Source organism: Pipra filicauda, unplaced genomic scaffold (genome assembly GCF_003945595.2).
Source record: "Pipra filicauda isolate LSUMZ 115617 unplaced genomic scaffold, ASM394559v2 scaffold3_size10097308_pilon, whole genome shotgun sequence".
NCBI lineage: Eukaryota > Metazoa > Chordata > Aves > Passeriformes > Pipridae > Pipra > Pipra filicauda.
Window position 1 is genome coordinate 286503 of NW_024104532.1, and position 16378 is coordinate 302880.

Genomic DNA, 16378 nt, shown 5'->3' on the forward strand with positions numbered 1-16378 from the left:
CTCCCTCTCTGCTGCTGCTGTTCCAGGTTCCCAGGGTGCACAGCAGAGCTGGGCAGAGGGAGTTCCCTTCTTACCCTTGGTTTTCAATGGCACCTTTGGGAAGCAGAGGGAAGAGGCAAGTGGGGAGCAAGAGACAGATGAGAGCTGTCCCAGCAGGACGTTCCCTCTCCATCCAGGACCACCCTCTCATTTTAGAGCCTGTGCATATCTCCCTGGATCGTCTCTCATCCCTAATGCCAGCTGCCAAAAGCAAGCCTGCTCCCAGCTCCAAGCCCTCTGCCCACAGTTGTAGAGGCAGGACAGGGGCAGATGCTCTCCATAGCATTTGGGGGCCAGCCTCCAGAGTCATCCCACACTGGTCAGCATCTCTACCAGACTGCTCTCCCAGTTCCCATCCTTCCCCAAAGCCTTCAGCTGCACAGACAGGCAGGAGTTTGTCCATCCTGTTTTGTTTCACATATTTTCTGCGCACAAAACCACATTATTTTTTCCCCTTGTTGCCACCTACCCTTGGCTTCACCGTGTTCAGTGTCCACCTTGCCGTCTGCACGCCAGGAGGTCACCTTTCCGTGTCCCCAAATCTCCTGGTAATGCCCAAGTATCTTTATCAACGAGCAGCTAAATGTTAAACACCAGCAACAAAACAACAACGACAAAAAAAGGTCTTTATTTCAATGACCAGAAAGAAAATTTAATCCCAAGAGCAAAGATACTAATACAAACCACAAAGCACTCCAAGCAAACTGGAGCGATTTGCAGGAATCCCTTCCCGGAGCAGCCAGGCGGACGTGTCTCTGGTCCCTGGCTCTTCCCCAGTGTGGACATGGTGCAGAGCCACACTTCTCCCTGCATCCCCCCATGCCACCCCCTTGCTGGAGGGACCCTCAGGGAGCACTCACACCTGGGGAACAGGCAACTCAAGGGGTAGGTGAGGGGCTCAGAGTGGGGGTGTCACTGGGTGAGCTCCCATTGACCCTGCAGAAAAGAAAGGCACTTCTCAAACTTCAGTGTCATCCTGCTACCTGCACACATCTGCCCTGGGACTGTGAGGAATCCCTTCATCACCTACCCCTGCCCATCCTAATCTGACATCCCAGGGATATGGCCCTTTGGGGTAGTCATGGTGCTCCACACACAGCAGCAAAGAGGGGCAGAATACATCTCAAAGGCAGAGGAACAAATGCAGCTCTGAGTTGTCCTCAGCTGTCCTGTGCTCACTATGGTTCATGGGGAGCAAGCCCTCAGCTCCCCCTGACTGTTGCTCCAGGGAGGCACTTTGATGGAGAGGAGGGACAGAGACTTCTCACTCCTGGAGAGAGCAGGAGAGGGAAAGGAGGTGGCCCTGGGCAGGGACTTCTCCGAGGCTATGTCCATAGCTGGGCCCAGTTATGCCCAAAGTCTCCCACCCCAGGCTCAGCACAGCAACACACACAGTAAGAATCACAGCAGCTCCAGCCTGATTTTCTTTCCCATACACACGTCCAACACTCCTCTGAGGGGGTTGTGGAGCCTTTGAGAAAAGCAGGGATAAAATTCTAAAAGCAATGATAATCCAATGACTAAGTAGATGTTACTCCTAAATCAAACCCAAAGCCACTGAAAATTATGGATGGTAGACAAAAATCCCAAACCTCCAGAATGTCCATGGATGAAAGTCGGGTCTGTCCAGATGGATAGTCTTTTCCCTGTGTTTAGAGACAAGCAGCAGCCAAGCACTTGATCCCTTGACAAGGGGCTCATAGCCTCAATCACCAATCCTATCCCCTCCCTGCCCCTCCAGAGATTTGGCTCCCTTTGACTTCACTCTGTGCTTTTTGGGGGATCCCAAACTATTCTGGGTCCCAAGTGCAAGGGTCCAGCCTCAGCTTAGATCCCAATTCTCTCCTGAGGGAGCAGAAAGTTCACAAGAAACATTGAATAGGGGAAAATTGCACTAGTCAAGGAGCAGAAAGTCTCAAAAAGACACTCTCAAACTCCCTCAGCTCCTTCCAGCCCCCAGGTCCGACCCTGTAGCCTGAACCCAGCCAGGCTTGGAACAGCAGCCTTTAGATAGAGGAAAAGCACCAGTGCTGTCCTATTCCCCCCTCCCATGGCACTTCACAACACTGGAGCCAGCAGTCAGGGAAATGGCTGGCAGTCTCCCAGGGAAAGGGGTTGGGGAGCTCAGCACAGCAAACACAGCACAGCACCAGGAAGAGTGGTGGGAAGGGGATGCCTGGACCTGGGCACATTCAAAGAGAGGCATCAACTCATCATGTGGCCATGGAGGTGGTTAGGAGCAGGACCATGAGTTTCAGATTCTTTAATTTAACCTTTCTTTTCAAATAGAAATCAGGCCAAAGTTGGAAGCAGAGGCAGATCCGTCAGCTCCCAAGGCTGCGGGAAACTGTTGGTACTTCCCTGCCTCCCTAGTGCCACCTCTTCCAAGCATCTAAACCTGCTGCACGAAGCAGGACCATCTACCAAAACCCTTATGTTGTCCTTCGAAGTGAAAGAGCCAAAAACTGAAGCCATCCTGGTACTCAGTCCTCTGCCCTAAGGAGAATCCTCCTTAGTGAAGAAGCTGCTCAGCAAGTGATTTTGGCTCTGGAGTCACGACCCAGCTCTCCATCCCGGTATCTCCATTGGCAGTGGCACCAAACACCTCAGAGAGGTGGCATGGACGGTGTAGCGTCACTGCCGGCGCAGCCCCAGCCCTGCCGAGCTGAGGTCACTTCAGGAGGAGGGGGGAGCTGTCAAACCACACACAAACCCACGAAGTGACACAGAGAACCCCTCGGGGCGGGGGTCGGGCGTGGGGTCAGACACGGCCGCGGGGGCCGTGCTCGGGCAGCAGGGGCCGGGCGGGTGGCTGCTGCAGGAGGGCGGCCAGGATGCGCTGCAGCTGCGTGAGGCGGGCGCGCAGGGACGTGCAGGAGAAGAGGTTCAGCTGGTAGGACGGGTCGAGGGGCAGGATGGAGATGAGCCACCAGCACCACGTCGGGCCATCCGCCGAAGCCTGGTGGGGAGAGAGAGGGAAAGACCTCCACGTCAGGAGCTGCAAGGTAAAGGCATGGATGGGATCCCATCGCTGATGGGAAATGGTTGCTCTTGTCAGGACAGCTTTGGCTAAGGTACTCCTCTGAACGGCCCTTTTGCCTGTCCAAGCTCGAGACTGCTGGATAAACTGATTTAATTTCCAGACAAGCATTCCCCAGGGAGTCTCCAGACACAGATGTAACCGCTAAAAAGTCTATATTATAGAGACAGTGAAATATCTTGTGTATTTCCTTGTCTAGGGTAATGCTTTTTGTTAACATGGGTCAGATCCTGCATAACCAATGTTTATGGGGCATTGGCCTCCCAGAGGTGAGGTGCAGGCCAGGCAAGTGCAGTCACTGGGCACTGCTTTTGTAAACTGGCTCTTTTAAAATCCAAGTCGAAGTAAGAGGGAAAAGCTCAATTCAGCTGAAGGGGGGGGTGAGTCTTTTGTAATTCCTGAGCTCATCATTAACGTGACTGGTGGCCAGGACAGCCCTAGCCTGGGACAAGCCAGCAAGAGTGTATTTGTAACAATCTACATGGAAACATTTTCTTGAAGGACTGAAAACTAAGTTTTGGGATTTTTTTTTCCTACAGACCCTGAATTTGTCACAGTAATGTAATAAGCAAACAGGATCCTGTCCTCTTAGCTCCTTGCCTCTGGCCAGCTACAGCTGTCTTAAAGCATCACAATGAGAAAGGAGACTGCAGACTCGCTGAGCTGAGGGGTTCACTTCTTTGCCCATTTCTATTTTTTCCAAAGTGTTTTCACAGCCAGAAAGTTCAGTTTCTTAGTTCTCATTTAGCAAAAGACTCTGGGAAAGATTTTAAAACTCGGTGCTCAGTTTCCATAAAGTAGCATTGAACAGTTTTACGAGACAAGCCCTGCCACCCCTCTGAATGAGATGCTGTAACAGGTAACAGGGCAGAAAAACTGAATTTCCTTTGTCCATCTTGAGGGGAAGCCAAGTAAGGAAGCAGAGTGGTTAGTGCAGGAACAGCACTGCTTCAGAGGCTCTCTTGGTACCCTCTCTGTTTAGAGAATCCCCTCCCTCTGGGCATTACCTGGATGTCCTCTTCCTTCTCTGGCAGTGGCCCATGCTGCATCAAAATGTGCCTGGAGGTAAGGTCTCCGTGCTCACAGAACCGCTGAGCCAGGCGGTAGGTGCTCTCGTGCAGGCACTGCAGCTCCTGCAGCTCCTCCCCGGCCACCTGCATGGAGGGACAAGGGACACAGGAGTCCACAGGGAGGTTCTGTCCCACTGCAGCCCGGGATTTTGCTCGGCCCTGCCCTCACCTTCCTGTCCTCCAGGTACTCGATGTCGGCGGTGTGGTAGCCGTCCCTGTGCCCGCGGCTCAGCACCCGGAACCGCCGCCGGCCAATGGTGTCCACCAGGGACCTCCCGTCCGCCAGCAGCTCGATCTGCCGGATCTCCAGCATGCAGCCATAGTCAGCAAAACTGGGGGGAGACAGGGAGAGAAAAAAGGGCCTGAGCTGGGACACCAGTGACAAGACCTGCTTGTCCTGAAGGTACCACCTCCAAAGGAGGAAAAGGCCCAAGTCTTGGAGGGGGCAAATTCAGAGATTCACTCAAATCTGTTCACAAAGTCACAGAAGGGGTAAGGTTGGAAGGGACCACAGTGGGTCATCTGGTCCAATCTCCCTGCTCAAACAGGGTCATCCCAGAGCACATGGCACAGAATTGCATCCAGACAGTTCTGAAATATCCCCAGGGAGGGAGACTCCACACCCTCTCTGAGCACTCTGTGCCAGTGCGAGGTCACCTGTACAGCACAGAAATTCTTCCTCATGTTCAGGCAGAACTTCCTCTGCATCAGTTTCTGCCTGTTGCCCCCTGTCCTATTGCTTGGCACTACTGAACTGTTGAGTTACCACTGGCAGGGAACAGTGAGCACACTGCCTGTACTCCCTTGGATTTGCCATATACCAAAATTACTCAGCTCCTCACATTGCCCTGATGTCCAGTGGTTCTGAGGACACTACCCCTTTCAGTGACATCTTCCCAAAGCCCAGAAAATGTTATCTATCTCATTTCACTTGAACAGGAGTGGAACACGGGGAGGATGTGTCATGTAAATACAGGTATTTTACAGAATACTTGGGTTAGATGCCTGGAGACCGAGCTCATCTGAGCTCTGGAGGAACATACGGATGGTCAGGTCACACCAAACAAAGGCCCATTTAAACCAGTGCCCTCTCAGAGGTTTGTTAAGAGCAAAGTATGAGAGATATGGCAATTTTCAAGTGCTCGCTAAGAGGATCTGGAGGTCACAGCCAGCAGACAGCTCAGAGATGTCCTGAGCCAGAAGCTGTTCCAAGAACGTTGTATTTAACGGCCATCACTGGCTCTGCACAGCTCCAGTGCTGGCCTCATTCCTTGCCTGGCTCGTGGTGATGCTGGGAGGCAGCGAGATCCCATTTCACTCTGCTGTGTGGGGAACACAGCACCTTCCTGCTGCTTTTATCCATGAAGTGCCACAAGATAGGAAATATCATCAAACTACTCGGAATTTTAGATATTTGGGGCTGGGGCAGAGAGGTGCAAGTCAGCTGGGGCAGAGGGAAGCTGCCTTGCCCGGGAGCTCACCTTTTCCCATTCTCATATATGCACATGCCAAACCTCCTCGTGCCGGTCTCCTGGCACCGCCGGATCATGAGGCGGTAGCGAGGCTCGAAGACGTGCAGAGGGCAGGTGATGCCTGGGAAGGACATGGTGCATACGAAGATGGGGATGTTCTTGGTCAGGCTGAGGGACAGGAGGAGAAACCACTGTGACACCTTCCCAAGCAATTCCCATCCCAATGCATCAGTTGCTTTCCCGAACTAGATGTGTCCTTTACCCCAAGAAGTGATGGTCTGGCACAGAGCAACACTAAAGCTTCCACTTGGTTCCCCAAGAGCCCAAAGACAGATTCTGGCCACAAAACAGCTCTTTGCAAAGATGGTCCTCACCCCCAGGTGCCCCACGGGGCACGTCCACTCAAGCAGCACTGCTGTGATGTGGTCCTGGATGCGAGACAGACATTGCCTGAGCAGAACCAAGCCAGAGCAATGGTATGGGGTGTGGACAGCCCCTTCAGAGCCCCTCCCAGCCTCCACATACACACACATTGGAGCAGGTCCCTGCTTACTTGGAGAGCTCTGCCATCTCAGCCCGGTGCAGCTCCTGGCGCTCGGCCAGCTGTGCAGGGAAGGTGGCCAGCATGATGTCCTGCAGCAGCACAGTGGGGCTATACCTTCCAGCCTTCAGGTACTAAAAGAAATTAGGTCCAGAAATAGGTTGGAGAAGAGCAGGGAGGAAGCCCTGAGGCCCTGCTGGGCTCTGAAACATACTCACGTTTATTGTAGCTGAGCGTAATTTTAGATCGGAGAAAGTCAGGGATAAAAACCTATCAGGGGATGTTGAGCCATCTAACAGGATGGGATGTCAGCTCCACCGAGACCTCTGGACACAGCACAGAGCCAGGGCCCGTCCCACACAGCGTCCTGTCTCTGACAGTGATGCAGTCCTTGTATGACAACCTAATTTCCCTGATGGTCTCATCCGAATCCCTTTTCATTAAAGATTAAATCAAATCTCCAGGCTAGAAGGTTTTCCATCCATTTCCATTTTTTAAAAGTAATTAGCATTTGCCTCTCTCTCTCTCCCCCTCTCTCTCTCTCTCCCCCCTCTCTCTCTCTCTCTCTCTCCCTCTCTCTCTCTCCCCCTCTCTCTCTCTCTCTCTCTCTCTCTCCCCCTCTCTCTCTCTCAGCCCTGTTTACAATCTCACTAAATCACTGTGGCATCTTGTGGAAATGAATCTCTTGGTCTTAATTATCAGCTGTCTGGTCATTCCCCTGTGAGTGGAGCTGACACTGCTGTGCCAGGGAGCTGCTAAAGTAGGAGCATTGCACCTTCCCACCCCAGTCCTGGGCATGCTGCCAGCAGCCAGAGCTGGTTCCCTGCTCTCCTGTGGGCTCCATCCCGTGGGACACATTCCCTCACCTCTCTCAGGCTCTGTTTGCAGAGGGGGCAGCTGGGCCGGTGGTCCAGGCAGCGTTCGAGGCACTCCTTGCAGAAGGTGTGACCACATGGTGTTGTCACTGGCTCGAAGAACATCCTGCAAAGGATAATCAAAGTCAAAGGATTGCAGAGAGCAACAAAGGGAAAGGAGTACAGGTCAATCCAGCTGGGTGCACTCAAAGCTGTCGTTCCCCAGGCCTGGCTCAGTACCCTGCTTTGGACACACTGGCCCAGCTCAGCCCCATGGTGAAGGGGTCCCACAAAGCACTCAGCGATTGCAGAGGCTCAGGTAGAGCAGATCAGGGTGGGCAGACCCGTGGGCACAGCTTTTGGCTATCCCCAGCCCTGTATCTGCTTCTTCCTTGAATCATCTTACTGTGAGCAAGAGATTTTGCTTCCAGTAGGAATAACACATTTCCCATGTCTCCTCCTACCATTTCAAGGTAGATTTGCTCCCTGTACCAGACTTTTGCACTGAAGACAGTGATGCTGTGGGGATGCAACACCATGGAAAGTGATCTCACACTGTGCCTTCCAACTCCTGGCAGCCCATGGCTCTGCAATTCACTTTCGGTAAAGCTGCACTGGTTGAGCTTTGCTCATAACTTCTCTTAATTAAACGTAAAGGTTTCTTATTGGCTTAGTCCTTTAATTAGAAGTCTGGGCTCAGACTGTCGGACTTGCTCAGGCCTGAGCACTGTTCCTCATCTCTCCATGGAGTCCCAGCAGACCCCATCAGTACACACATGGCACCCCTTGGTTCTGGTAGGGCTATGGTTCCCCAGACACCCACAGTGGTCTCTAATCCAAACAACAGCGACAGGAAAGTGCCTCCTTCTCCTCTGCTCCAGGAGCAGAGCCAGCAACAAGCACTTGGGTTGCTCACAGGCAGCTCCACAATCAGAAATGAAATGAAGGCATCAGGAAAGCTCTGTTCAGCACAGAGCCCTGACTTCTCCTCAACACTGTTCCTGCTCTCAGAAGAGACCTAAATTCACCTAATTCAGATCAGATCTCTCACACCCCTCCCATGTAATTCCCTCATGCCATGTCCAGACCTGGAAAAAGCTGTCATGCACAAGACCTTGACCTACTTGTATGTCTGGCAGTGGAACACCAAGCCCTCTGCCAGTAGCCACTTGCACAACTGCTGCTGGGACACACCAGGAATAACAGCCTGGTTTCAGCATGCCCTGTGGCAGTGCAACACCCAGCCCTTTCCCAGCCCTAGCCAGCACACAGACACAGGCTCTACCCTGTCCCCTTTTCCACCTCCAGCAGGCACAGAGCTTGGACATGCTTCCCCTCTGGGTTTGCAATATCCCCATCATGGATATTTCCCTGGGAAAACACCTTCCTGTCCCAGCCTGCAGGCACAAAGGGCCACCACTGCTTTTGGTCTTTGACCCTGCTGAACATTCCCACCTCCACACCTGCCTCCCAAGGGATACAGACCTAATGATGCTGCACCCCGAGACAGGGTAATCTGAGCTCCTCCAGCCTGGCAGAGCATGGCATGCCCTGCCCTCCCCTCTTATCTTTTATTTCCACTGAAACGTATATCTCAGCAGTACTTGGGACTGAGTTTCCTATTAAGATGTGAAGAAAGATGCACATCAGCATTGAAAACCCAGCAGGTGTTAATTCTTCATCCTAAAAGCTCTCCTGACAGAGAACTCACCGTATGCAGAGGGAGCACTCCAAGTCAGATATGCTCAGCAGCTCCCCAAGGCACAGCTGGGGACACTTTGCTACTGCTGTTTCCTCTCCATTATCTAGTGGCAAAAGGGAAGGAAAGAGAAGACAACCCCCATTTCAATACAGAAAATCAATCTCTGTTTTCTAATCTTGTTCTGAGGCATAACTGCCTCACAGAGTGTTCTGAAAGTGTCAAAGAAAACAAAACCATTAGGAAATGCAATATTGCATTTATTAACCCACCCATGTTCACCCATAGCTGGTACATCAGTGGGTCTCATGGTATTTGTTAGAGGAAGGTGGTATCTCCTCCTTTTGCAGGCAGGGAAACTGAGGCACTGGGAGGTGAAGCGGCCTAAGAAGCTCCAGGATGGAAGCCTCTGGAGACCTGCCACGAGTCACCATCACTGCTTTATGTGAACCCAGGTACGTGGCAGCCACCTGGCTGGGTGCTGATGGCAAGTTAATGCCAATAGAGGTGCTGCTTCCCCAACCCATGACATGCCATGTCCCTCACATGGAATTTAATCTAAATTTCCACCAAAACCCACCTAAACCCATGAGAACCAAAGAAAGCCTCTCCCTGATATGGAACAAGGGATGTCTCACTTTAGCCACCATCTAGAGCCAAGCTTGAGCCTAAAGTTTGGTATAAGTTCACCAGTTCAACACAAGAAGATTGGATGGATCCTCCTTACAGGCATGAGAAGCAGTGAAAGTGCTGGCCAGAGCTGCCCCATGGGACGTCTGCTCACTGAGCTGGAGCACAGTGAAAACACCAAGTTTTCGGTGCCAAAATGGATTTTAAACAAGCGTTTTGCATGTGACAACATTCTGGTACCTTTGATAACACTCACCTACCAACTCCTGGCTCTGACTCTCTGCTGAAATCTCCAGTTCTTGCCGTCGTCCCAGCTGGGAAAGGCTGTGCTCAGACACAGCGTCCTCTCTGCCATCTGCCAGCTCTCCTTCCTGATCCTAGGCATAGCAAAGATGAAATGTAGCCCAAACCCTCTTGTACCTTTGAATGCACAGCCCCATCTGTCCCACCAAGCCCAATGGCACTGGGAGGCTTTTCAGTGTGTTGCTGTACATTAATATCTTGCATCTGTAGAACAGCAGGAGAGTGTGGCCTTCACACATTCCTGCTCATCTCATGGTTAAAACCTGGGTTCACTATGTCCAGACCTACTACCTGCTATTTGGTGTGTCTGAGCCCAGTTTCTTTGATTTTCCTCCTCTCTCCAAACCTGCTAAATTTGTCTATAAAAGGCAAAGAGTAAAATATGAGATTTCCTTAACAGTTGCTAATAACCTGAACTATTCTCAGATGCAGTCTTTAGATGAAAAAAAAATTAAAACTCGCTTTTTTTCTTTTTATTTTTTTTCTCAATGTAGTGTGACTTGGGTGTTTTAAATACAACGAGAGTCTAAAATATTTGTAGAACAAAACTGGGAGAGGAATTGAGAGAGAGCTTGCTCTGTTTCCTCAGTCCCCACAGCATCAGCTCTGATGGTATCTGCTCTCCCACCCTCCACTACCTGCAGATTCTCGCCCCAGTGCACAACCATATGCACAGCCTTCCCTTTCCCATCACTGGAAAACCCAAAATTCGGATGTCCCAGAAGGACATTAAGTTTCACCACAGACTCAGATCACTGCAGACTCTTACCTGAGCTTGTGTGAAAGACGATAGGAGCACAGGGCTCCCTCCATTGACCTGGGAACCAGCTGAGCTCAGGAGAGCATCACCCTGGTGTGCAGCAGCTGTGAGAGGCTGAGGAGCATTGTCTTGCACGAGGATCTGCAAGGAGAAAGCAGGGGTCAGGGGATGCTAGGAGAAGGAGGCAGGGAGGTAGGAGGACAGCCAGGCTCCCTCTTTCCCCAAAGCAGCTTCCTGCTTGCCAGAGAGTATGTTTGGGTTACTTGTTTCACTGCTGGTCAAGGACTCAGCTGAGCCCTTCAGAGCACAAGGACATCTCCCTGTGTGATGTGAGGGCACTGGAACCCACCATGGTACATCCCACACACCTTCTCCATCTCTCTCCGAGCAGGGTGGAAATGGGGACTGAGTGTCAGGCAATGTTCCCACACCAGTAGGGCTTCAGCTCTCTGTCCCATCTCCAGAAGCACCTTCCCTTTCCTGAAGAAGGCCTGCAGAGCAGAAAAACCTGCAGTGACTATGAGACAGTGACCAGCTGAGTATGTGCCCTTTCAGTTCCCATGTGAGGCCCAAGGGAATCTCCCTCCAGCCTCCTCCCATCCCAAGACAAAACATCTGGACACGACCCTGCTCCCATGCTCAGACTTGCCTAAAAAAACGCAAGACTCTCCAAAATGCAGCAGTTGCAAAAGCCAGGCTGACAGAGAGCTGGAATCAAGGACAGACATGGTGACAGACCTCTCCCATGAGAGCAACTCAGCACTTGCTGCCTGGATTGGCAACCTAATGGGTCTGTCAAGTATATTTCTGAGCAGAATGAATCCAGTGGCTAGGAGAACTCAGGAAAGACGGAAATTGGTCCCATACAGTAAGATTTGACTCCAAGTTTAGTCAGCTGATGGGTCTCTCCTCCACTCACCTCATGCTCTCCAGGCTCTGCCCTGCACACAGTGTCCAGGTCCTCCAGCGCCTGTGGATATTGCCCCAGTGCCACACATGCCTCTGCCCGGCACAGCCGCAGGGAGCTGGAGTCTGGGGCTGGAAAGAGAAATGTTGTCACTTGTGATGAGTCCGTGGTGAGGCAGCAGGGATGGATAAGGCTGGGGAGACACCCCCAAAGTGGGACAGTCCCTGCGCCGCTGCCTCACGCTGAGCACAGCCAGGTCCTGCAATGCTCTTCATCAGGAGTCGCTGGCCTCATACATCTCTGCAAGGAAGTTATTTCCTCTAAATATCTAATTTTAAACTGTTTGAGGCTCTTCCCTTTGTTTTTTCCCCCATCTTCCCCAAACAGCCTCAGCGAAGAAGCCCCATCCCCACCATGCTGGGATTTGGGCTTTTATCCATCTTTTTGGGATGCAGCAGAAAGGTTCTACCATACATGTCTTCCCTATGGGGCTGCAGCCATGGGAGGCTCTGCAATGTGATTCACCCAGCAGAGCCACAATAACATGTTACCAAACAAGACTGCAGCTATGGATACCTGAATTCCCAAACCACCAGGGAGCCTCCTGGGCCTACCTGGCTGCCACTGCTCTCCCAGGGCAGAGGAGAAGCTGGGGGGGTGCAAGAATCTGCCTCCACTACATGACCTGGGGTTTCCAAGTATCACAGTGCTGGGTGCCCCACATGCTCCAGCCTGCTCCCAAGTAACTGACAGTGAAATCCTCTTCTTTCCTGCCTTGGAAAACCCCATAAAGACCTTCCTTCCTATCAGCAGTGCCAGCAGGAGAAATGGGTTGGTGGATGTCAGGGAGAATGAGCAAGCAGCACCCCAAAAGCCCACAGTCATGGAGTATGGAGTAACCAGGTGTGGTAATGTTTGTGGGTTTAAACTGCAGAGATTTCCAGACCCACCCCATTATATCCTAGCTCATGGAGGTGACCTACATCCATTGCTCTGCTGGCTTTCCAGCTCAGGGAATGGGTCTGTGCATCCAGCCCTGCATTCCCCCATCTCTGAGCATCAGGCTGCAGTTGCTGAGGGTTGGGGCTGGGGACCTGCTGGGAGCAGCCCTTCTGGGGAGGCCACCAGTGTCATGCAGGTCCCCTCATTGGCTCCCAGTTCCCCGTGAGATGATGGTAGGTCCAGCACGGGTAGCATTTGTGGCGGCCCTGCAGGATGCTGGCACTGAAGACAACCTTGTATCACAAATTAGGCACCATTTGCAGGCACTGCTGCTGCATTTACTGTGGCAAAGTGGTGTGGGCAACTCTGCCTTGCATCTCTCAGGTTCAAGCTGGGTACATGGGCCTGGCTGGCAGCCGATCAGGGATCATCAGGAGACACCGCTGATGATGCCGCCTCCTGTGCTTCCAAACCTGGCAGCATTTCCTCCTGGCCTGGTTCAAACACAGTGCTGACACAGCTCTGCCAGCAAACTGCAGGTCGGGACTAGCAGCTCTGTGACAGCCAGGCACAGGAAATATCTGCCCACTTCCCTGCTCACCTCTGCTGCTCTGTGCCCAGGCACCCACTGACCTGCCCAGGCACCCACCACTTCTTATCACAGAGCAGAGGAAGCTCTGCCATGGCTATTTCCTCCTTGTCCCCCGTGCCCAGCATGGAGCACAGCCAGACTTTGCTCCTGGTTCCACCCTAACCCAGAGAGCAGCAGAGAGCCCAGGCACAGCCACTCCTGCACCAAGGCTGCCCTGGCCACACTGAGCTGTGCAGCAGAACAAAACCTGATCCCTCAGAGCTTGTTTTCATTTAAGATATTAGCTGAGACCTTAGGGCTCAAGTCAGTGGGAACTTGCTGCTCAGTACCCCGTCCCACAAGCACGCATCCAGAGACGAAATATCCCAGCCACTAACAACAGACAGGGATGAAGAAATGGGTACAAAGTCTAGAGGCTTATTTTCCATGTGGGCAAACCCAGTCGAACACTTGCACAGCAACAAAGTAACTGATTTGGAAAAAAATCCCCAGATGTGTAAAACGGGGCAAGGAATTCTGCATTTCTCTTCTGCTGCAGCTATTTTTGATCTATGATATCATTAGACACCAGGGCCATAAGCCAGCTGGCAGCTGGACAGACTCACCAGCCTCCATGCTCCAGGCATGTCAGAGGGCCTCCTGTGTTACGTGTTAAAGTGCATTTTTCTGTTGTTCACTTAGAAAGCATGAAGATTAAAAGTTGACAGCTTATTTTCACCCAAGCAAAGAGAGCTGGTCTGCAGGCTGGGCTGAGCAGGGCACTGCAAACTGGCCCATCATGCAACACTGAACCACAAAAAAACCATTCCCGTGGGTCAAACATTAATCAGGGGTTCTGTTTGAAAGGGAAAGGGAGCCCATAAGAAGTTGTGCAGCTGAACGCTGTCTGCAGGAGCTGGAAAACACATCCCGAAAGCACCACCCACGTGGCTGAGCCTGGCAGCACCAGCAAGCACAGGTTCACTGGAGCTGAGGCTGTGACTGCAATTTCCTTATTGCCCTAAGCCAGACTTTCCTGTCCTTCGGGGAACAGAACGTGCGCGGGAAAGCCAGGACAGAGGTTGCAATATTTCCTCTTTATACCCACAAAGGCTTTTTAAAAAGAGGTTGGTACACCCCGGCCAGGCAAAAGCCTGGCAATAAGGCAAGCAGTACCAGAGAGCTGTGCGCGTGCCTTTGCGCCGAAGGACGGGTGTGCAGGGAGAGACGGATGCCTCTGGAGGTTGCATAAAAGGACCTGCTTTCTGCTGCCAACACCAGGATCGACCGGTCGGCTCAGCCCTTCGTCTCCAACCCTGAACCTCTGGCACTTGTCTCGCAGCAGGCGATGAATAAGAGCCTGAGCTGCGGGAGGAGAGCTGACTGCTGTCATAGAAACGCCGCGGAGAAAAGAAGTTCTGCCTCCGTTGCTCCAACCCCCTGCTCCAGAAGCATTGTATAACCCCTTTTATTTAAGTATTACTTTCCAAGAAATCCACTTACAGCCACAGATCAACCCCCTCACCCTGGGCCCGATCCTGGCCCTGCAGGCAAATGTCTCGCCAGAGCCGGTTGCCAAAGGGGGCCAGGATGGGGGGCTGACCTGCACCATGGGGCTGGCACAGGAGCTCGGCCAAGGCTGTGTCCTCGCCAGGCTCTGGGGCAAGGACGTGTCCATCTCGGACTGGAAAAGTCCCAACCACTTTACATAATGCCCTCCACTCCCAGGCAGAGCTCTTCCTCTGACCCTGAAATATTGCCAGGAGGCAAGATGTGAGTATCTGCTGCTCTTTCCCCTCCAGAAGCACGTGGCCGATGGGACACAGGCAGTGAGCCCCGACCACAGCCCTGGCAGCGGGATGAGCAGCGGGGCTTGCCTGGCAGCCCACCGCTCCCATCACCTCGGGACATGCACGGAAAAGGAAGAAATGCCCAGCAGCTGCACTCCCATCCCCATCCCCACCAGCCCTGCCTTACAACATTTCCACCTTCCCACGTCTTCCAGCTCTGGACTGTGCAGGCTCGGAGTGCCATGAGGTGCTGGGACACAGTGGCCTACATTGGTATCCACCTGCTCGAACAGCCCAGCCCGTGCATCCCCGTCTCTGCTGCTGGGTTGGCCCCTCGCACCCCACACCCGCACCCCACCATCCGCACTCCCAGCCCCTGAGCCCGGATGGTCCTTACCCAGCTCGACCCCTCTCTGCGCCATCCTCAGCGCCTCCCGCGCGTCCCCGCGGGTCAGGCGGTCCCGGGCGCGCTCCGCCAGCCCGGCCAGGAGCCGCTCCCGCTCCACGCACCGCTCCAGGAGCCCGCACAGCACCACGCTGCTCCTCGCCGCCCCGACGCCCCGCAGCTCCAGCCGCTCCTGGCACAGCGGGCAGTGGGACAGCCCGGCCCCGCCGAGGCACGGCTTGCAGAAGGAGTGACCGCAGGACACGGTCACCGGCTCCCAGAGGAGCAGGAGGCAGGAGGGGCAGCGCAGCAGGTCCAGCCCCGCGCCCCCGGCGCCGAGGGGCTGCGGGCTGGGGGGGCCGCTCATGGCAGCGGCCGCAGCCGAGCAGGGCGAGCTGCCCTTAGGGCCGGCGGTGCCCGCACGCTCCGGCCGCCGCCGGGGCCCCGCGCATTGCCCCGCTCCGCCCCGCCCCGCCCAGCTCAGCCCATCCTCCGCGGGGCTCCCGGAGCGGACCGTGCGGCCGGAGGGACCCCCGGGCGGCCCGGCGGGGGAGCTGCCCGGGCGCCATTGGCCGCCGCCGCCCCGCCCCGGCCGCGTTTCGTAACGGAGCCCGCGGTACCGGGGGCGAGGGGCGGCCCCGGGCGGGGCCGTGTGCTCGTGTGCCCGTGCCCACCCCCGGGCCGGGTTACGGCGGCGTTGGGGGGCTCCGGAGCAGCCGCGGTGCGGGGTACAAGCCGGGAGCTGGACCTGAATGAAGCTTTGTGGGGGGCGGTGGAGAGCTCTGCACCAGCTGGGCACGGGGTCCCGGGGGGTCTGGGGCAATCTGGAGCAGGAGCAAGGTGCAGAGTGCTGCGAGGTGTTTTGGGGTGTCCTAGAGTGTGGCCAGGGCACTTTAGAGCCACCCGTGGTGCGGGCTGCCTGGGTAAATGGGGTGCTGTGGAGCAAGGCTGGGGCAAGAGTCCTGGGGGATACAGGGTGCTCTGCAATGGGGACAGGAAAGTGGGATGCTCCAGAGCAGCTGGGCACAGGGTACCTGGGGTCCCTCAGCTGGCTGAGACTCTCCAGAGTGGGATTAGGGTGCAGGCTCTTGTGGTGCTCCAGAGAAGGGAGGGGCTGGTGAGGCTGCAGTGCATCAGGTGTCTCTTTGCAGACCCCTCCATGGAAACCCATCATCTCAGGATGTTTGGGGAGAGAAAGATGTCCCTCCAACATCTGAGGTGTCTCCCTCAGCTGTTCTACTTATCCAGAATTGAATGAATTCAGACCCTGTATGGGGACAATCCCAGTCCCACTCACGGACCCCCAGGATGGGCTCAGTGTCCCAAGGGAGATGTATCCCACCACACAGCCATACATCAAAAAGGTCAGCAGCTT

General features: G+C 54.1%; 1 protein-coding gene across 1 annotated transcript; it reads right to left on the reverse strand.

Moving 5' to 3' along the window:
• Positions 1–646: 646 nt before the first annotated feature.
• Positions 647–15572, reverse strand: LOC113986751 (LON peptidase N-terminal domain and RING finger protein 1-like). The gene is made up of 12 exons (XM_027718734.2): positions 15016–15572; positions 11328–11446; positions 10777–10899; positions 10418–10549; positions 9602–9722; positions 8728–8821; positions 7029–7143; positions 6175–6296; positions 5631–5789; positions 4319–4481; positions 4087–4233; positions 647–2998 (listed from the first exon to the last, which is right to left on the reverse strand). Exons 1-12 carry the CDS (start codon positions 15368–15370, stop codon positions 2801–2803), a joined length of 1848 nt encoding a protein of 615 aa, XP_027574535.1. The 5' UTR covers positions 15371–15572; the 3' UTR covers positions 647–2800.
• Positions 15573–16378: the final 806 nt, after the last annotated feature.